The sequence below is a fragment of the Clupea harengus genome, chromosome 5, assembly GCF_900700415.2.
Source record: "Clupea harengus chromosome 5, Ch_v2.0.2, whole genome shotgun sequence".
NCBI lineage: Eukaryota > Metazoa > Chordata > Actinopteri > Clupeiformes > Clupeidae > Clupea > Clupea harengus.
In genome coordinates this window covers 22,172,404-22,194,097 of record NC_045156.1, presented here as the reverse complement: position 1 = coordinate 22,194,097, position 21,694 = coordinate 22,172,404, and the positions used below count along the sequence as shown (strand labels likewise).

The 21,694-nt window shown below is 46.5% G+C and overlaps 2 protein-coding genes across 5 annotated transcripts in view; both read right to left on the bottom strand.

The window, feature by feature from the left end:
* The window catches only part of celsr2 (cadherin, EGF LAG seven-pass G-type receptor 2), a 68,569-nt gene extending 63,165 nt beyond the window's left edge, over window positions 1-5,404 (bottom strand). For all 3 annotated transcript variants that reach the window (XM_031568115.2, XM_031568116.2, XM_031568117.2), the window contains exon 1: window positions 1,270-5,404. In XM_031568115.2, the coding sequence (XP_031423975.1) occupies window positions 1,270-4,840 (3,571 nt within the window). In that variant the 5' untranslated portion in view covers window positions 4,841-5,404. The remainder of the gene's footprint in view (window positions 1-1,269) is intronic.
* A 1,741-nt stretch (window positions 5,405-7,145) lies between these two features.
* On the bottom strand, window positions 7,146-21,475 carry capzb (capping actin protein of muscle Z-line subunit beta). 2 transcript variants are annotated; one of them, XM_012824920.3, is made up of 10 exons: window positions 21,249-21,475; window positions 15,829-15,918; window positions 13,968-14,089; window positions 13,532-13,645; window positions 13,062-13,203; window positions 12,647-12,763; window positions 11,439-11,504; window positions 10,623-10,699; window positions 9,341-9,442; window positions 7,146-8,690 (listed from the first exon to the last, which is right to left on the bottom strand). In XM_012824920.3, the coding sequence occupies exons 1-9, from the start codon at window positions 21,249-21,251 to the stop codon at window positions 9,349-9,351; spliced, it is 825 nt and encodes a 274-aa protein (XP_012680374.1). In that variant the 5' UTR covers window positions 21,252-21,475; the 3' UTR covers window positions 7,146-8,690; window positions 9,341-9,348. The 2 variants fall into 2 exon arrangements, with proteins under 2 accessions (XP_012680374.1, XP_012680375.1); XM_012824921.3 differs by lacking the exon at window positions 9,341-9,442.
* Between the last annotated feature and the right edge of the window lie 219 nt (window positions 21,476-21,694).

Genomic DNA, 21,694 nt, shown 5'->3' with positions numbered 1-21,694 from the left:
CAAGTCACTGCAACAACATGCGTGGTCTAACAAGATGACAAATGACAGGGAGCGACAGAGAGGGCAGTGCTCCCTGGAAACCCAAATGCAACATTTCCCCAACCAGCATCTTCATAAATCTGTCCACTTCTGTAAGCGAGCGGTAGTCGAGTGCCGCAGTGGAATGCTAAAAAGGGCAGAATAGGGGATGACTAATCCCACCTATTAAAAACACACCGCTGGATCTAGTGCGCGTATCAGCCTCATTCTTTGAATGTTAATTATTCCTCTTCATGTTTAATATAGAAGCTCTGAGCACTGCCGGGCAGAGTGCGGAGCGGCTCCTACATTAAACATTTCATGAGGATCTCTTCAAAGCAACGTGAATCCGTGACTATAATGCCATATGAAAAAATAGCAGTAATCTCACTAAGCAGCCGACTCTGGTTCAGAGCGGATCCAGGACCAGATCTGGTGCGGTTCTGCTGGTTCCACTCCAGATCTGGTGCGGTTCTGCCGGTTCCACTCCAGATCTGGTGCGGTTCTGCTGGTTCCACTCCAGATCTAAGCCGGATAGATCTGTTCTCTTGGATTAGAATAATAATCTAATGAAACCTTGACCTTACAGTTTGGTCATGGTGCAATAATTCAAAGAAGTTTCAAACTTGTTTCCAGATGGCCCTACACTTGCAGGAGAGCTCTCATAACATAAAAACACTTAAAACTGGAAACTATCAAATTTCCACTTCATATCTGCATGTCTACATGACCAAAAAAGTAGATGCAGAATGAAGTTGCCTGTTACTAATTGCCCATTTTCACTATGGGGAAAAACCCTGGTGTCAGGGGAAAAGTCTCTGAGGCTTGACCGGGGCCATGGCCCAAATGGCCTCAGCTCCATCCTTTAGTGGGTTTGAAGCGGGTTACTAGGGACTTTTGGAATGGAATGCAATGCAATAATAAAAAGGGAGAAATTTAAAAACAGATAGCGTTGGTTGAGATTGCTCAGCAACGAATATTCAATTTGATAACCTGTTTGAATGTCATTTTAACTTATTTTACGTGTATTTTGCAGTTTCTAGCATTGATGTTCTGTGTTTGCGAATGTCCCCGATTTTACAACTCATAATGGGAACAGAAGAGCGAGACTATTCACCGGTGCTTAAGCCAGAGGCCCGGTCTTTAGTGGAAAAAGGCCCTTAGTCCTCTTTTTCTAGAACTTTAAAATAATGAAGCTTCATTAAGGTATTAGTAGGCGTATTTTTTCTTTTTTAAAGGCCATTTACTCACCCGAGACAGCGATCCTCATGGAAGCCTCCAGGGGCCTGTTGTTGTCCAGGTCACGGCTCAGTCGAATCTCCCCGTTGCTCTGGTTGAGCAGGACCAGGTTTAGCTCATTGCCAGCCTCAAAGCTGTAATGCAGCTGGTCCGACACATCTGGGTCAAAGGCTGGGATCCGGCCAATCACACCTGTGGGGAAGCTGTTGGACTTGTCCGTCACGTAATTGTTGAAGATGATCTGGAAGTTTTTGAGGACAGGGACGTTGTCGTTCTTGTCAACGAGCTTGATGTGGACCGTAGCCCGGCTCACCAATGGAGCGGAGGTGGCCTGGACCACGATCACATACTCAGAGCGGACCTCGTAGTCCAGGTCCATCAGTGCCGTGAGTTCTCCAGAGAAGATGTCCAACTGGAACACCTCAGGAATGTTCCCCTCTACAATCTGGTACATGATCTGAGCGTTGCTCCCCTCGTCGGGGTCAGAGGCAGATATGTGGGCGACCACCATCCCGATAGGGCTGTTCTCCTCCACAAGAATGTCAAACTCGTCCTTCTCGAACACGGGAGGGTTGTCGTTCACATCCAGGATCGTCACCTGAATGTCCACTGGGGTTTTGAGAGCTGGCACTCCTTTGTCCACTGCATAAGCCTGCAGGTTGTAAATGGGCATGTTCTCACGGTCCAGGCGTCGCAGCGTGCGGACAATCCCAGAAGTAGACTCAATGATGAAGTCGCCATCACCATCTTCCCCACCTTGGAACGTGTAGAACACACGGCCGTTAAGCCCAGAGTCGCGGTCCGTGGCAGACACCTGGACCACGCTGGTAAACACAGGCACATCCTCCATCACTGAGCCGGTGTAGCGATCTCGCAGGAAACGCGGGGAGTTATCGTTGACGTCGCTCACCAGGATCTCCAAATAGGTGGTGTCAGACTTCTGTGGAATGCCGTTGTCCCGCGCTGTAATGGCGAGCGTGTAGGACAACTGGTCCTCATAGTCCAGCTCCATTTGCGTCGTGACTGCACCTGTGTCAGAGTCGATGTTGAACTGCGGGATGCTGTCGTCCATAAAGTAGGTGATTCTTGCATTCTCACCAGTATCCTCATCTGTGGCGCTGATCACCACTACGGTGGTCGCCACGGGTCGGTCCTCGTTGATGTTGACAGTGTAGTGAGAGCTTTGAAACACTGGCCGGTGTGTGTTGGCATCGGTCACATTGATGAAGACCTTGGCGGTGTCGAACCGTGTGCCATCAGAGGCTGTGACACTCAGCACGTACTGCCGCTCGAGCTTATAGTCCAGTGGCAAAGCTAGAGTGATGAGACCTCCGCCACTCTGGCTTGTGATGGAGAAACGATTGCGCGTGTTGCCACTGGAGATCTGGTAAGTTACCACGCTGTTGATGTCCTGGTCCACGGCCGATACGGTCACCACACTTGTTCCCACAGCAGCATCCTCATTCAGGCGCATGTAGTAGGCCTTCTGCATGAACTCCGGGTTGTTGTCGTTCACGTCGAGAATGGTCATGCTGATGCTGGCAGAGGAGGACATGACGGGCATCCCGTGGTCGCGTGCCTCAACGCCAAAATTATAGAAGTCCACACTCTCTCGGTCGAGCTCAGCTGCCACCACGATCCAGCCCGTGCTGTTGTTGATGGTGAAGGGGAAGTTGGAGGTGGTCTCCACCAGGCGATACGCCAGGCGTGAGTTATCCGCAGAGTCGGCGTCCACCGCCTGGATGTGGATGACAGAGTAGCCAACCGGAACGTTCTCCAGCACAGTGGCCTGGAAGGGGGTGCTCACGAAGATGGGTGCGTTGTCGTTCACATCAAGCACCTGCACTGTGACCAGGCCGCTGATGTTGGAGAGTGGGGGGCGACCTCCATCCTGCGCACGGATGCGGAGGGTGTACTCCTTGTTGGCCTCGTAGTCCAGCTGGCTCACAAGGTCCATCTTACCACTTTGGGCGTCAATGTAGAACTGACCTCGCGTGTTCCCACTCATGATGCTGAAGTGGACCATTGCGTTGCTTCCTTTGTCCTGGTCTGTGGCCATCACCTGGAGGATCTCCGTGTTGGGCGCCAGGTCCTCAGGCACCTGCACCACATAGCGCTTCTCGCTGAACTGAGGTGCGTTGTCGTTTTCGTCCTCCACCACAATGTGTACAGTCGCGGTAGCACTGCGTGGGCCTGGTTCCTGACCTTGGTCATTGGCCTCCACCAGAAGCATGTAAGCATCAACGGTTTCACGGTCTACAGGGCCCTTGGTACGGATCACCCCTGAGCGTGAGTCAATCTCAAACACATCGTTGGTGCCATTGCTGTTGATCACCTGGTAGAGGATGTTCCCGTTGACAGGTGCGTCTCCGTCAGTGGCACGAACCGTCAGCACCTCATAGCCAATCTCCAGATTTTCCCGCACACTCTCTTTGTAATCCTGCTGCTCAAAGACAGGGTCGTGGTCATTCGTGTCGCTCACTGTGATGGTTAGTGTCGCCATTGCTGTGCGCCTTGGTGTGCCATGATCCAATGCAGTCACGCGAAACACATGCGTGTCTTTGGTCTCCCTGTCCAGCACCTCTACTGAGGAAACGATTCCACTGACAGGATCAATAGCAAAAAGATTGTTGGAGCGGCTGTCGAACAGAGCCTCGATGAAGTAGTCCAGTCTGCCTGCCTCCCCCTCGTCACGGTCCACAGCTTTCAAAACAATCACAGGAGTGCCAGCTGGCTTGTTTTCTGGCACAGACACCTGGTACATGGGTGGCTGAAACTGTGGGCTACTGTTGACATTCCGTTTCCTTCTGCTCACAATACCAGAGTCAGACAGGGCCGCTCTTTTCAGCAGCTTCTCCAGATATCCCTGCCTGAAAGAGCCCTGTCCCACACGCCAGTGCACGGAGATGTCATAAGCATTATCACGCATCCGTCTCCCCATGCTTTCGGGAGCGACCTTACTGTGTCTGTTGCAGCGCAGGTCAAACTCCAACAAACTTTCGTGTTTAAAACAAAAGCCCCGTGAAACAAATAATTGTCCGTGAGAAAAGTAAAATTCCGAACTCCCGGTAACATTGCAGCGCAATCTGTTGGAGCCGGGCAACAGATCCCACACAGAGAAAAGGTAAGTGTCAGCTTTGTGGCACTCGGGCTGATGGCTGTTGACATTTAACAAACTTATTACATCAACGTCCCATTTCGTTTTATGTTTGTGTTTGTTAAAGCAGTTCCTGCCGTGAACATGCACATCGTACTGAGTAGTTAGAAGGTGCCTGAAACCGGGGACCGGACTCACACAGTCCGCAACAGTATACACAGAGAAAGGGTTTGAAAGGAGCAAGTCACAATGCAAAGCACCCGAAACGGATACAATGCCCGCCGCCTCATCAGTTTCAATGAAGGGCTTTGTGAATTTCGGAGCTATTACCTGGTCCAAAGTGCATGTCTCACTCTGTTCCACACTTGAAATGACCGTCCCCGGTTCCGCATCCTCGTTGATATGTACAATGTAGCCATTCGCCAAGGTGATTAGTTCACACAACCCGAAAATAACAAACAACAAATCCCACTTTATGACGAACATATCGCTTCTCAGTTCTGTTCTTTGGGAATCCAGTCTATGAAATTGCGCCAGTCTTCCTTCAAACTTTCCGTCTCGTCGTTCCCTTTTGTTGCGGTGTATCCATGCTTTCACCACTCCACAGTAGCTAATCCAGCAGAATTGTGAGAAACCGCAGTCTCCTTGCTAGAGCCACACATGCACTCCTCTACTACGCCGACACCTTCACTCAGTTGGCGTAAATGATAAAAATGGCTCCGACCAGCGCTGCGCCTTGAGGCTTCTCATTACCATAAACCTGTTCAAATACAACGAGGGAGTGAGTGAGAGGGGGAGAGGGGGGTAGGGTGGGACATAGCCTATGGATAACGACAGGAGACCATATTACAAGGGCGACTCAGCTGTGACCAACTCCACTTGTTTTAGTCTACCTATACAGAGGGGGTCAATGGGCTTCTTTGTTTTTTGGACAGTGGGAAAAGATCTGGTCATTTCTTGTTCGTTTAAAAAACAGTAGGCTTTTATAATACCGCTGAGGTAGTCTACAGGTGAACTTGATACAGATGTATTGAAATACGTTCACTTTTTGTTAATTTAGATAGGTTTAATTGTTAATAGATTATTTTGAGTTTGACATAGTCAATTTGCACGCACTGATTATAAGTCATCGGAAAAAAACAGAACAATAAGAGGAGTTACATTTTCATAAACAGTTCAAATTGATTCGCTTAGCTCTTATTAAGTTTAGAGTTTCAGTGTTTAACCCTTCTTTTCTCTATGTGTAAGTGGAACCTAAGGTTACACAACCTCATGTTTAACCAATAGTTTATGAACAATGTTGTGACTCTGAACTTGGGTTGGATTAAGATTTTTTGCTTTAATTAGCTTTTTTGCTGGCAAAATACATTGTAACAATATACATTAGCCTAACCACTTCAGATTTAAAACAATCTCTGTAATCCATCACTTGTAACTGGCTACTCTCGGAAGCCCGCATTCTCTCTGTGTTGTTGCCTTTCAGCTCCTCCTCAAAAAAGGTCGTTGGAGACAGGGACCGTAAATCTTAACAGACATTCTTAATTTAAATATCACTAAAAGCAGCCTGGCCAGTGGATCCAGAGGACTGCCAACAACCCAGTCATCGCACAAAGAGGAGTCATGCTGAGAGCATTTTCTACATCTTGAATGAGAAAAGGCATGGCTCCTCACCAGGGTCAGCTGTGACTCGATGCATAGAAGATACGACGCTGTGAACAGGAAAACACTGCGGTTTTCGTCCTTTAAAATATCAAATATCACCACTTACTGCTTTAAAGAGTCAAGAAAAACATGTTCTGCCCTTAATAAAGTGTTGTTCTGAAGTTCATTTTACTTTGGTACTAATGTTTTTAATTCCTGTAACGGTAGGCTAATATCAGTACAGAATAAAAAAATAAAAAAACATTTGCACACCAACTGCTTCGGATTGCATCAGTGTTTTTCAGCGCACAAAAACATCAAAACGATCAGAGCAGAATACCATGCGGGCCCAACCTGTGATGTCCCGACTCCTCTCCGTCCCTTTGCTGCCCCCTGCTGTCCGTATCACGCCATAGCTGCCACAGAAGCTCCGGTGTGCACGACAGCGAGGAAACAGGGTGGAAACACAGCTTTGAAACACAGCTTTGAACTGTCACCTAAGATCTAATGTCAGTGATCCGGGTGATGATCAGAAGCAGATGTGAGTGTCAAAGTCTCACAAACACACTACAGAGCCTGTGCTGTAGGCTGAATTTGCAGTATACTAAAAAAGTTGACCACCAAAACCACATTTCTGTGATAATTTTGGCCCTGAACCAGGTTTCAGTGGGCTGACAATCTGGTTTACCACCCCACTTTGACTGCGGCGAAGTGACCTGACATGTTAGTTTGATACTCCATGCATCTCTTTGCCTGACACATGGTATTTATGCTCCTGTTGATGGCATTGAGTGCTTGACCTGTTATTTACTCATTACACTAGACCTCCACTCCAGGTTTTGGCAAGTCTTACATTAACTTAGCACCTCAACTGAACTGAGAACGAATTCATTTACTTAGCAGAAGTTGTTACACAGCCCAAATTGCAGAAAAGTTTATTGGTATAATCTAGGGAGCTGAACCCATGGCCTCTGGATTGCTGTTACCTTCCTCTTCCACCTGATTAACAGGGAAATAGAAATATATTTAACAACCCTGGGCTAGTCTGTTACTATGTTGTTTGGAGTAAACGGTACAAAAATAATTCAAACCATCCATGGATAATGGATAAAGATAATTCCAGTCAAATAAACTCTGCTCCACACAAATGTAGCATTTTACAGTTTTTTTTATTGTTGCTGGAGGCTCTAATACAACATGAATCATAAGCTTTACAAAAAAAAAAAAAAACAACGAAACAAAAAAACAATTTGACAACATATGATAAATCCACCAGCCCCACTCCCAACCCCCACCCAAAAGAACAGACAGTCAAGAAGCTTCCGGAAAAGAGGCTGAGACAGAAATCAAGACCCCACACCAGAGAAAACAGAGAGAGAAAAAAAAAAGATAGGGACACGAACTGATGTGGTAGTACACAGTGAAGGAGTACTGAAATTCTTGCACTACACAATGAACTTTACCTCTCCTCCCCCATTTCAGTCGAGGCGTGTTCGCAAAGGTCAGAGGGCAATTTTCAAAGTCAACCATCTCTCCTCCCAATCAACCCCAACCTGACTCCTTGCGAACATGCCCAGTTCGCTTGCACCTCCATGCAGTGGCCCCATACATTCACACAAGTATGGGACACAGGGGGAGTTTGTAAGGTATACCAACCATCGATCGTAACAATAACAAGAATAACAAGAATAATAATAATAATACAAAATAATAGTTGTTGTAATGATAATACAAATCTAACATGACCCTCTTAATAACCTTTGTTACAGTACATCTTTCTTTATGAGCAACAGTTATATTCCATACAGATATATGAGAAGGTTGGGTCTTTATCAGAAAATATATCAGTGAAAAAGAAAAAAAATCTATTTTCCGTCTGATGTTGGGAGGCATGTGTATGTGGAATTCAGCTAAGATCAATACTGTTACCTGTGTCAGCCACTCAAGAGTGTAGGGGGCTTAAATCTGTGGGCCTTAGTGATGCTACAGAGGTAAGGCTAGTCACAAACGCACACATACACACGTGTGTGAGTCTGTGTGTGTGTGTGCGCGCGCGCGCGCGCGCGCGCGTGCGTGTGTGTGTGTGTGTGCGTGTGTGTGTGTGTGTGTGTGTGGGTAAGATTGAGAGCTGTGGCAGTACACAAGCCACTCTCATTCTGCAGTGTTCTTTAACCGTCATAATACTATCAGAATATTTACTTAACGTCAGAGAACGAGAAAGAGAGAGAGAGAGAGAAACGGAGACAATAGAGTGGCGAATGGCTTCAATGAGAATGAGATGCCTCAACAAAGAAAAAGCACACAAATAAGAAAAAAAAAAAAAACATAGCTAAGCATTTTCTCCTTTTTTTTCGTTTACCAAGAGTGCAGCACTGAGACAGGTGGTGAGTGGGACCAACAGAGACGGACGAGAAACAAAAACAAAAACAAATCAAAATCGAAACAAAAACAGAAACAGAAAAAAAGGGAGGAGAGTAGCAAGAGTGAAGTGAGGAGAGTTTGTGTAACAGAGAGACAGGGAGAGGAAGACAGATGGAGAGAGACAGAGAGAGAGAGAGAGAGAGAGAGAGAGAGAGCGAGAGAGAGAGAGAGAGACTAACAGTGTCTCTAACTTTGCTGTTTGCGTTTGAGCGCCTCCATAAGGTCATTCCTCAGTAACTCCTGCTTGGACTTATCAGCCAGGGTCTGGACGCTCCTGTGAGGACAGAGAAAATGGACAGATTCAGTGACAAGCAAGGAGAAGGTTTGTGGCTTGTTAGGACATGGGCAATGTCAGCACACACATTCCACCACCTTCTCCTTCTCTATCAGGAGTAAAGGATGGGCAGGTTAGGGTTACACATCGTACGCACACACCACACATTTTCAATTCAATCTTATTTATATAGTCCAAAAACAATAAAATTGTCTCAAGGCACTTTCAGAAATGTACTGTGTATTTCAAAGAGACTTCTCTTTAACTGGGAACCTTTCACATGCAGTTAACAGCTGTTACTCTCTGACATACAGCTATTATGTTAGGCTTTTACTACATTTCCCAGGGTGCATTGGGGATGCAAGTGTTAAGAGTTCACTCTGGCACACTGCCTATGCTCACTAACATAAGCAGACTTAATGTCTGTTTATGCATGTACATGCAAACACACACGCACACATGCGCTCGCATACGCACACACACACAACCTCTCTCTTCCTTCCTTTCTGCCTTTCACATACACAAAGACACACTCTCATTCCCTGTTTGCTTCTCTCTCTCTCACACACACACACACACACACACACACACACACACACACACACACACACACACAGACCCCCTGCACACGGTTGGTCAGAGCCCTATACCTCCTGCCCTAGTCAATGTAGATCTGGCGCTGGGTGAGGACCTGAGAGAGCTCCCTCTGGAGCTGCCGGTACTTTTGGTTATCAGGCAAAGACTCAATAGATCTGGAAGAGAGGAGGAGTGGAGATGGCGGAGAGAGGGAGGGAGGGCAGGGAGACAGATGAAGAAAGAAGAGAGAGGGAATGAAGGAGAGAAGTGCAGGAGGAGAGTGTCAGGGAGGAAGATGAGGAGAAGAGAGACAAAGGAAAGGTAGGAGAGGAAAGCAGGGGAAGAGGAGTGGAGGACAGGATAGAGGGACATGGGGAAGAGATAGCGAGAGAGAGTGTGAAAAATGGGGAGTTAGGCAGAAGACACACAGACACCAAACAGGGCAGGATGTAGAGATAACAGAATAAGAATGAATGATGATAATGAATTAGAAAAGAGAAAGATAAGGAAAGGAGAAGCAAAAAGGGAGAAGAAAAAAGGCAGATGAGAGGAGGACAACAATACAGCAGGAGAGGGAGAAAGAGAGACAGGGGGGGAGAGAGAGAGAGACAGGGGGGGAGAGAGAGAGACAGGGGGCAAGTAAGAGAGACAGGGGGGAGAGAGAGAGACGGGGGAGAGAGAGAGAGATAGAGAGAGAGAGAGAGATAGAGAGAGAGAAATGGAAAAGAGTGGGATAATGATCAAGGAAGAAAATCAAATCAGGATATGAAATCATGGAGGAGAGGAGAACCGCAACACAAACACCAGAGGGTTTCGCCTGACGGATAAAATGCAGGGAAAACAAAAGGAGAGTTAGGAGAGGAGCGAGGGAGAGGAGAGGAGAGGAGAGGAGAGGAGAGGACCCCCCACAGTGACTCCACTCAGCCAAAAATCACTCTTCTCTGGCCAACACTTGACAGGGGAGGGGAGAGACCCCTCTTGACCCCAAAATATATCTCCATGTAGTTACCTGAAAATCCATCAAAACGCCAAAGACTTGGCTGAACAATGTTGAAATTAAGAGAAAATAGTTTAAGTCAGTGCATTATGGTACTTTGTACCTTTATCTGGATCTCCTCACTCTTAATTATGTGCCAGTCAACATGAATCTCTCTATTGCCTGAGCACTCACAGCGTGTCCTCTTTTCAGACAAACCCCCAGTATATTACTGGTGACAAACACATGCTGCCGGTTCAGACTGATGCCCTTTCACAGATCTGCTCAGCACCATGTGTGTGGGTGACTGGGAATTGATGCAAGAGAATAACGAGGGTTCCAACAGACGACGGAATAAGATCCCGCAGGCTCTGCTGTACCTTAGGCCGTTGACGATGTCCTTGGTCTTCCCAAAGTAGATCTCGTTCAGAGTGGAGCGGATCTTGTTCTCCATATCCTGTGTGTGTGTGTGTGTGTGAGAGAGAGAGACATAAAAGAAACAGGAATGTAAACTGAAACGTTCTGGTCTGACTCACACAAACACACATCACAACACTACACACACACACACACACACACACAGAGAGACCTCATTACACACACCCTGGCCACTCTGACCACACACACACACACACACACACACACACACACACACACACACACACACACAGAAACACACGCACACGCAACCCTCTCTTGAGGCTGACAACTCTGAAACTAGTGAGGTTAACACAGATCAACCCCACCCCAGCCCCCATCTGTAAACCTCATAAACTATTAAATGCATGCAGAGCGGAGACCTTCATTTTTAATTGGAGTCTTGTGTTAGCATTTAGGGCAGGATGTGAAGGAGGAGAGAGGAGGGGTTTATTGCAGCGGGGGCAGCTGGGGCAATGGAACATTCTCTCCACACAGGGACGAGAGATGTGTTAAGCAGCAGACAGGTTGGGAGGGGTTGGTGGTGGTCATAAATGACATGCAGGTGTGTGTGTGTGTTTGTGTGTGTGTGTGTGTGTGTGTGTGTGTGTGTGTGAGCATGTGAGTCATTCTGTGATGACTGAGCTGGATGAGTCAGTCAGTGAGAGTGACTGCTTTGGTATGATAGGGACAGAAACACCAGATGAGAGATGCACAAAAGGAGGAAAGGCTGAGTATTTTACGAGCCGGCCAGAGGAGCCAAAGACAAACAGCCTCACCTCCACCAGGCGTCCGATGTTGGCGATGTGGGGGGAGGACTCGCTGACGGTCTCGTCTTTCTCCATCTGATAAACAAGAGGCAAACAGAGAGAGGAGAGCGGAAGAACAGAGAGAGAGTCAATGCACATTCAGAGAGAGCACAGGCCTTGAAGTATAAACACACTACACCCAAAGCCATGTGTAAGATTCCACAATCTGCTTTACTAGTTTTGTCTCAATGAGAATGACTTCACTTGATCACAGCACGATGAGAATCCTTTTTCTTGCTGCGAAAAATTATCGTTCCTCATTAATTCTAAAATAAAACATTTCAACATGAGGTCTAGGGGGAGGATACGTCTTGAATAATCAAATGTACACTACCAATAAACAAAGCAACGGTTTAGAACCCCAACGTTTTGTTTGGTATTTAGGTAAAACAGAGTCGTTTGGATGCACTTCGTCCCAAATGCCAGCTATGCACTAGGGGGTTTGTGGTAAAGGTTGCGAGTGAGTTTGCCATTTGGGTTTTGGCCCCACTGTGAGACATGTCCACAGGACACGGGCAGCTGGCCTGGTGTGTGACGAGGCATGGAATGCCACGGGAAATCATTTAGTGCGAGGAGGCAACATCTGCCATCACCGCACTGTGTATGAAACCACGGAAAAGTGTCCACAAAAAAACATGAAAATAAGAGAGAGAAACAATATCCCAGATTAGAGGATTAAAGGGTGAAGTACATCATGTCAAGCTTGGGTTGAGCCTCAGAAATTCATGTAAGGCCATTTATGTCACCGTTTCTTATTTTTATTTTTTTTGGGCTTGTATTTTCTGCTTTTCTTTTTTTCTCCCTTTAGTAGGTCAGATGGTTTATAGCGGTAAAGTAGTGTTAGAAGCAGATGACCCCGTTTGTTTGCTTTTGTCATCTCCGTTCACTGCATTTTCAGATGCCCGGCTCTTAACCTGCACATATGCATGCATGCACAATCCACTAGTCATTCATCTTTATTAAATCGGCTTAAAAAATACTGAGGTATAGATGCATTTTTTTTTTTTTTGCAAGTCATTCCAGAATTCCACCATGCAGATCTAGAGTTTCGTTGACAGTGAACGGAGGTCACGTGCATTCATTATTGCAATCATCAAGTTGAACTTGATGTCGGTGAACGGCATTCTGATCACATAGTTGTGCTCGTACTCCCTGACGGAGGGAGTGGGGTTGTTTACCTGTCTGGTCAGACTGCCCCCCAGGTTCATGGTGCCAGAGCCGGTCTTGGTCGTCTGTAGCCACAGCATCACAGTGGATGTCAGCTTGTAGTGGGCCGTGCGTCCACTGGACTTCTCCTGGAGGCAGAACACATGGAGAGAGGTCAGATCACAGGCAAGGGACGTACAAATTCAATAAGGAGAGACACAAACACACACACACAGGATAAAACACAGACAAATATCAGCAAATAAGCACACAGATCAGATAACAACAGGGAGACAGACACACAAACGCTACTAAACTTAACTTAGGTTACACTACTTATGAAGCAATTACAAGTGGTCCCCTTAAGACAACAATCAACTTTTTCACTCACATTTTCTTCTGTCCATTAACCCTTATAATTCTCTCTTGCACTCTCTCCCCTCTCACCTGCACCTCCACCACATGGATGGAGTCCCAACATCCCTTGATTTTCTTGGAGCCGTCTCCTGCCTTCTTGATGAGGATTACTCCGGCAAACCCATGGTCCAGGTCCCAAAGGTACACCGAGGACACGCCCCCCTCAAAGTACCTGGAGCAGACAGACAAGTTACCATCAGAACCATCCGTGTCACACTCTTGTGTCAGAATAAAAGTCTCTCAAATGAGGCACACATTACTGTACGAAGAAGCTGACTTAGTTAGTTAATTACCAACAGCACACTTTCGCTTGTTCAAAAAAAGCGAAAAAACGTTTCCAAAATTGTCTATATCTGACAGGTTTATTGTGCTATGGCTCTATGTAATGCACACATGCGTGCATGTATATATTAGTATTGTGTAAGTCACCTGTCTACTAATGAACATTGTATTTGCTCTGGGTGGTGCTGTATGGTGTAGTATGGTGCAGGCTCACTCACAGGTCTCTGTACTGGTCGAAGGCATTGTTGGCCTCTACCTCCAGCTTGCGCAGGCGTGCAGAGGGCATGGCACCATCATCGATGGGGGGCTCATACTTATTACTCCAGGGGGATCTGAAGTGAGGGGGGGGGGGGTGGTGTTGATTTAGAGAGCTGCACAAATACTGACAAAACCCACACCAGTCCCAAACACAACCTTAGATGCCATCAAAATGATAACAGTATGACTAACTGTAGAGCAAACAATACACAATATCAAGACAGATGCCCCCAGATAAAGCACTTAAGCATAGCGTGACACTATGTGTGTCCATGTTTGTGGACTGAATGTAACACACACGGTCCAAACACAAACACAATCCAACATTCACATCAATACTGCATGTGTGTCGGCATATGGGGTGGGATTTCCCCCCCCTGTATTTCCAGGCCTAACCTGTAGGAGTCGCCATCGCGGTTATAGTCACAGAGCAGGTAGTCCTTTCCCACCACCCTGTCTCTGGCGATCTTCAGAGGCTGGTCCACAGAGGAGAGTAGGTCCTCACACAGGCTGGGCACCTGTCAACACACACACACACACCATTTTCATAAGGCACAGTGGCTGTGACAAACTACTGAAAGTAGCAAAACCCAGTTAATTTCACTCATCAAGTTAACAATATCCTCAGAATTATCTTCAGACAACACATCAACAATCTAAAACATCTACAAATTAAGTACTTTAAAAGGAAAAAAATACAAATTAAAAAATTAAAAAAAACATTTACATTACATTTAAAACAAATATTTTCAAACCATTTTAAGGAGGGTCTCTTGAGATTACATATCTAGTTTTGAATCCCGACAAAAGGACTTCTTGAAGGTGAAGCATCAACCAACTGAGGAATGCTACTGAAAGCAGGGTATTCGCAGGACGTCTCTAATGAAAACTCCCGCAATGCTGTTAGGGGGGTGGGTTGGGGGGAGCAGAGAGAGACGTGACCCTCTTTAATTAAGGCCGGTGATGAAATCAATATGAGGCAAATGAGGGCTTAGGGGTTTGGGTTTCCCATTTCCCCTCCTCTATATAACAGCCCCCCCCCCCCACACACACACACACACACACACACACACACACACACTTTAGGGGTGGAACAAGGGAGGGGTGGAGAGAGAGAGAGAGGGGAAGGGAGAAGGGGAAAGAATGCGCTGTGATATGAGCAGGGAAAGAGTCTCGGCGGGACAAAGCAGGACAAATGACTTCTCACAGACTGACATGGAAACCACTCTGCAGACACGCAGACACACATGCACACACGCACATGCACAAACGCGCGCGCGCACACACACGCACACACACACACACACAAAGGCCGGGCTGTTCTTTCTGTCACACTTGCATACACCTGCCAACAGCCACCAGGCCAGGAGACCAAGGGAGAGAAGGAGACAGAGAGAGAGAGAGTGCAGAATAAGAAAAAATTTAAGAAAAACATGCACAGACAAAGATGACTGAGGGAGTACATCATGCCAGGGAAGAGAACAGAATGCAAAAGCAAATTAATCAGAATGTAATCAGAGAGAGAGAGAGAGCGCGCAACGGAGGACAAAGATGAACAGAGAGAGAGAGAGAGAGAGAGAGAGAGAGAGAGAGAGACAGAGTGGGAGGGAGAACAAGCAAATGGAACAGTAAACATGCGAGAGACAACAAAACGACAATAGAGATGAGGGGAATACCAAGAGAGGGTGAAAGAAACAGAAAGAGGGGGAGCGAGCGATTGAGAGGACAAAGCAGAGAAGGCAAGGGTGAGATGAAGCTGAGGACACAGTCCAGGTGCTCTCCATCAACAGGCCAGAGGAAGTCCAGGGACAGTCTGGCAAGCAGGCGAGAAGAGGGCGGGCCAGCGGGTGACCATGCTGAGTGACTGACAGCTCTGCTAATGGCCGCTAACAACCACACAACACAGAGGAAACCAGGAAAGACTGGTGTGATGCCGTTGGTGAAGTGTGTGTGAGTGTGTGTCTACACAGGTGTGTGTGTGTGTGTGTGTAGTGAGAAGGGGAATAGCAGCTATAAGTAGGTATCAAAGTGGAAAAGGTTGAGACACCATGTGGGAAGAAACAGCACTTTGATGTGGAGCTCTCTCTTACTCCTGAGTAACACCAAGCCCTGTAAGTTCAGAGTGCGCCACGTGACGGTGTCACTCATTAGTGCCCAACGGGAGCGGACCGAGGCTGAACGGGGGTCGGCCGGCACATGGTCAGGCCTTCTCCTGGCCTCCAGTTGACCAAAAGCAGCCAATGGCCGCGTCACTCACCAGGTCGATGAGGTCGCTGAGATTCTTCTCGATCTGCTGGGGAGGCAAACGCCTCATCAGGTCCAGGGCACAGTCCAGCTGCTGGTCATTCTTAGAGAGAGAGAGAGAGAGAGAGAGAGAGAGAGAGAGAGAGAGGTTTAACACTTAACAAATCAAATTACACTTAACAAATCATTTACTAACATCGTCACACGATTACTCCACTTAAACACATAAAACAACAAGGTTTACACCGTTACATTAACTAAAGAAGAGGAAATGCTCAGCTCTTCACGCTCACACTTAAAAAAAAAACAACAACACTTGCTCATCATCTCCAACTTCACACAGCAGCTTCCCCACACCCCATAAGCATATTCAAGAGGAGGAGAGGGGGGGGGGGGGGGGGGCTGGAAAGAAGAACACAGACAGACAGAGGGGGAAGAGAGAGGTGTATAGAGAGAAAAGTAGAGAGAGGTGGAAAGACTGAGAAGGGTAGGGAAGGAGAGACACAGGGGGACGGGGTTAGTTTAGATGAAACAGAGAGCAGGAGAGAGATGAACAGATGGGGGGAATGAGAGGAATGGATACAGAGGGGGGAGTAGAGAGGGGAAATGTGTGAGAGACAGAAAGAGAAGAAAGATAGACGGACACAGAGGGAGGACAGAAATAAACAAACAGTGCTCTGACTACTTAAACAGCTGCTGAAAGTACATCAAAAGTAATCATCAAAAGTCACACACACACACAAATTATAGCTGCTCTTCTGAGAGAAAAATACATCAACACATTTCCTCAACTCATCCAAAAAACACACACACACCATATGGTATTCTCAGTGAAATGTATACAGATGAATACAGACACATACAAACACACACACCATTTAGTTTTCTTCACGAACATTAGGTGTACAGCGGGCAGTTAATACATAGATAACTACAAACAGACAGAAAGACACAGGTTATAGATCTCTTAAAGAAAAGTATGCGTATCTTAAATATACAGACAATATATTTGCTACTCCCAAATGTGTACGAACCACACACACACACACACACACACACACACACACACACACACACACACACACACACACCATTTAGTTTTCTTCACGAACATTAGGTGTACAGCGGGCAGTTAATACATAGATAACTACAAACAGACAGAAAGACACAGGTTATAGATCTCTTAAAGAAAAGTATGCGTATCTTAAATATACAGACAATATATTTGCTACTCCCAAATGTGTACGAACCACACACACACACACACACACACACACACACACACACACACACACACACACACACACACACACACACACACACACACACACACACACACACACACACACACACACACACACACACACACACACACACACACAGTATCAACAAGTACTTTCACAGCCATTATCAGCGCGTCGCGCACAATGAAAGTGCAAAAGACTGCGAAGTGGGTGCCGGGGGATTGAGGAAGCACATTTAAATGTCATTTTCGTTATCTGGCCGCTGCCGACACTCAGTGGGCCGAACAGCCCCATTTCCAGCGCGTGTGACAACAGCTGGGCTTCCCAGAACAAGCGCGGCCTGAGGCGAGTTGGAGAACGGGAACGGGGTATCTTCCCCTCTCTGCACACACGGGCCCAGGGAACAACGGGGCCCACTGTGGCCGAGAATTAAGGAAGTGGCTCCAGCAGCCAGACGGCCTTGTGCATGTGACACTGAGCCTGGCCCCTGCTCTGTGGTGTGCTGTGCTGACTGGTGACCAACAACATTCCCACCAACTGGTTACAGAGAGGCCCCTGTTACCGCGGGGATCACATTTGTCTGTGGATGAGTGAGTGAGTGAGAGAGAGAGAGAGAGAGAGGAAAACCCTGACCTACGCCAGGACCGCCGCGAGCTTGGATTTCTGCTAGGTCGTGTTAGGGCTCCAAAACGTACCATGGAGTCACTAATTCATTATTCATTATTCATTGTTTGAAAGAGACTTTTGCGAGGGGTGGGTCTTGCAAGCACTGGGGTTGTAGACCAACATCTCTTTATCGTGTCAGATCTTCTTCCAACCCAATCCATGAGACGGCGCAACTCGCTTTCATGGACTTTCTGATCTCATGTTTGAAGTGCCGTGATAACAGACCACTCAAACCATTTACATACCAAAGAGACAGTGATCTCCTCTTCAAACCTTTATTGCAGATAGGCAAAGCCAATTCTATGGGACACACTGGTCACTGCCTGGAGCAGTCTGCTCTTGACATGCAGGTCTAATGGGTCATCAAATCACAGACAAATATTTGGCACATTGTATCCCATAGGCCTACCTATGGCTTGGCCCAGCAGAATACGAATCCAGGTTTTATATTCACAATTAAATAACATCAATGACATTAAAAGACTGAATTATGACAGCCAAAGAAGTTGACACTGCAGTATTGACATCTGTCCACAAAACTCCAAACCCCAGTCAGTGTGACACATTAGCAGCTGATGATGCTGAATGGAGCCTGGGGCTATGGGTCTAATTATGTTTACAATGATTCAGGCCAACTTGGGACTGCGACCACTGCCCATTTAACATTTTCCAAACGGTTTTCTTTTTTTTCCCCCTCTCTGGCAGAGCTCACCACAGTCAATGTGAAGCTCAACCTCTCACTCAACTCTTCAAGCCTGAGTCATACACTTCACACATCCCTAGGGGCATCCCTTGGGAACTTCGAGTTCAGTCAGAAACACGACACAAAATAGCACTTTAATGTTTGCTTGCTACACTCGCTTGAATATCATTTCCACTTTAGTGCAGAGGGTCTTCTCTTCCTGTTTCTCTTCTAAATTACATCAGTATAGTTGTGACCTTTGACACTCCTGTGGTCCATTATCTGTGAACTTGAAGTGAGCCTCAGGAGGGCTCTTGCACTGGACGGGAGAAATGCTTTACTTCCCTGTGAGTCAGAGAACAAGTTTGACTGTCGTATCCCGTGAGAGGTGGTGTTTGACAAGCAACATGAAGCCAATGGAGATAACACCAGGCTGCCTGTTTAAGCCAACAGTGCCTTTAAGAAACGCAATCATATTAAACATTTGATAACACTCATCGACACACAATCACATCGGTGTTAAACTATAAAAACATGTTTAAAACTAGACCCGGACATCTGGTGAAGCCCCTTTGCTCAACAAATGGGAAGGACGAACGTTTAGCTGCAGACTTCTCCCACAGGGCACATCTCTCACTGAAGAATGTCAAGATCTCTGAGCCGTACGCGTAGAAACGCCAAGGCAGGGCCAGCCACAACATGAAACTACAGGGGGAGGTCAGGAACGGAGGGGAGAGGGAAGACAACGCTGAAGCAACCCTAACTTGACTATTACAAAGAGCACATTAACAACATTCCAGTCCCTGCATGGTCCGCTCCATAAATGAATCTCAATCTAGCCTCCTTCCAAAACAATACTTGTTACTTTCCCCAGGAAAGAGGACATGTGAAACTGTTGGATGCTGTCTGACGAGCACTGTCAATACAGCTACTACAGGCAGCCTCTATCTCAACATACGAGACGCCATAGAGAGAAACACAGCACCCATAAACCCATGACCCATAAACAGAATGTCTCTGGATTAATTTTGCATTTACAAGTTTTGCCCTGGTATTTAATTCAAGCTGAGGTTACTAGGATGTAGGTTCAATAAACGGGAAAAAAAAATTGGGGTGAAGAATTTAAACATCTCTGATCCATGTGTACTCTGTCAAAACCAAACAAAATACATAATAAGCCACTCACTTTAGGCAACAGAACTGTTTGGGTCTCTGAGAAGTAAGTAAACTATAAATCCCTCGTTGTGAAACGTAAAGGGTTCATCCCAGTACTGCAGCTAATAAGTTGAGAGCAATTAGTATCACCATCTTCCATCTTGATTTTGATCTACGGGAAAAAAAATGGTACACACCTGACCACTCGAAAAAGTAACCACCCACATACCAATAGCATTCCAGTACACACAGAATCTCAGAAGCTTGTATACTACAGCAGACATCCATCCAATCTACACCAACATGTTATTAAGTACCCCCTTAACAGGGAAAGCACACAAACATACACTCAGGAGCCCCAGCTGCTATAAACAGGGACGTTCTTTCCCTTCAACACTTCCCTGGAGTTTCTCCATTTATAAACCGTTCTGAAATCCACCATCACCGGTCAGGTCATATTTAGACTGCGCACAGCAGACACCTGCACTCCCTGACACTGTTTACAGATAGCCCTGCAAACACCAGGGCGGCTGGACCGGAGAGGGGTCACAGTGCAGGCAGGCGGGCCCAGCAGATGAATGAGTTTGGGGTAGGCGTGAGGAGAGTGGCTGCAGAGACAAACCACCTGTTCTCTTTTGTAAAGTAATCAAACGCTGCAACCTTGCAGCTCTGAGGGGATTTTCTTCCCTTTCTGACTTTTACAGGAGCTTGCTGTAAGGGAATGTTTACCATGTTCAGATATAACTATGCTATTAAAGCTCCTTTTGTAGAGTTGTACTACTATTTAAGGATTAGTATACATACATTCCTCTCCAATTGCATGCTCCCCCTTCTAATGGGATGTTCCACGACTGCCTGACACCTGGGAGGATTACATTTTCCACTTCTTCAAGGATGACCATGCACAAACTTTAACCTCCACTGATGTGATTATCAGGCCTGCAATCACTTAAATCAATACAATTCAAACAGATATAATAGATATTCTGGTGATCGAAAAGAATGAGCAACAACTCGTTCATGTCAATATGACGTCTGGATAGGCTTCCTAACTTTACAAGCCTCTCACAAACCAACCTTGCACTCAGTTTAGTTTAATGTATTGTACAAATAGGTGAACTGGTTGCATAGTGACATAACTGCAAGTGACAACAAAATACATGTTTAACAAAGAAAAAGTTTGTTTAGTGGCTGGTTGCACTTGATAGGGGTGGGAATGGGCGGAGCAGACCGGTTTTGGCTACAGGCAACCCGGCGCTTGTAACTATTTTAAACACGGGCTGCAGGTTTGCCGAAGGAGGGGTTTTGAGATCATGACCCGAGCAGGTCCAAAAAGTCAACTCTGCAAATTCATAACATCCTGGGACAAGCTAACGCACTTCGTCCACTAATGGTAAAATTAGCCTGCTAGCTGTTCTTGCAAGCTAACTAACTAGCTAATGTTAACATTAGCCATTTAACAATGCATTTGTGATTCGGTTAACGTCCCACTTCTTCGACTAACTTAAAACGTGCTCGGAAGTTATGCGATGGTTCAAAGATTTGATGCTGTATTTAGGTGACACGGTAGAGTTGCAACGTAGCCCACTTCCTAAAAAAAGGCCAGTGGCTAATATCCCTTAGCACCCCCACCAAGAAAACTAGCAACCCATCTCCGTTTCTTCCAGCCCAGCTCCGCGGCCTTACCATGTCTGCGGCTCTTGATGGTGATCTCACAAGGGAAATAAACGTTCACTGGTGTCTCTCAGCTGTCGAATTATTGTGCTCGCTCGACTCGGTGTATGATTTGGTTATTATTTTTGCCCCTCCCGAGTAGATGTTATTTCTCTTCAGCTCCCTTACGGAACCCAGCCCTGTCAGCGAATTCACTTCCTCAACCGGGGGTACAGGAAGGGGCACAGGGAAAACAAGCGGCGCTTGCATATCCGGGTCACCATACCCAGTCTCTCAGCTGACCAATCAGAGAGAGGTAAGTAAGGCATGGCCAAGTATGGAAAGAGAGGAGGAGTAACAAAAAGATCAGACAGACGAATAGAACGGCAGGGGGTGACAGGGAAGAGTTGATGTTAGATCTCAGTGATATGTTTGAGTGCAGGTCGTTGACAGATGCAATTAGATGACTGTCACCAGAT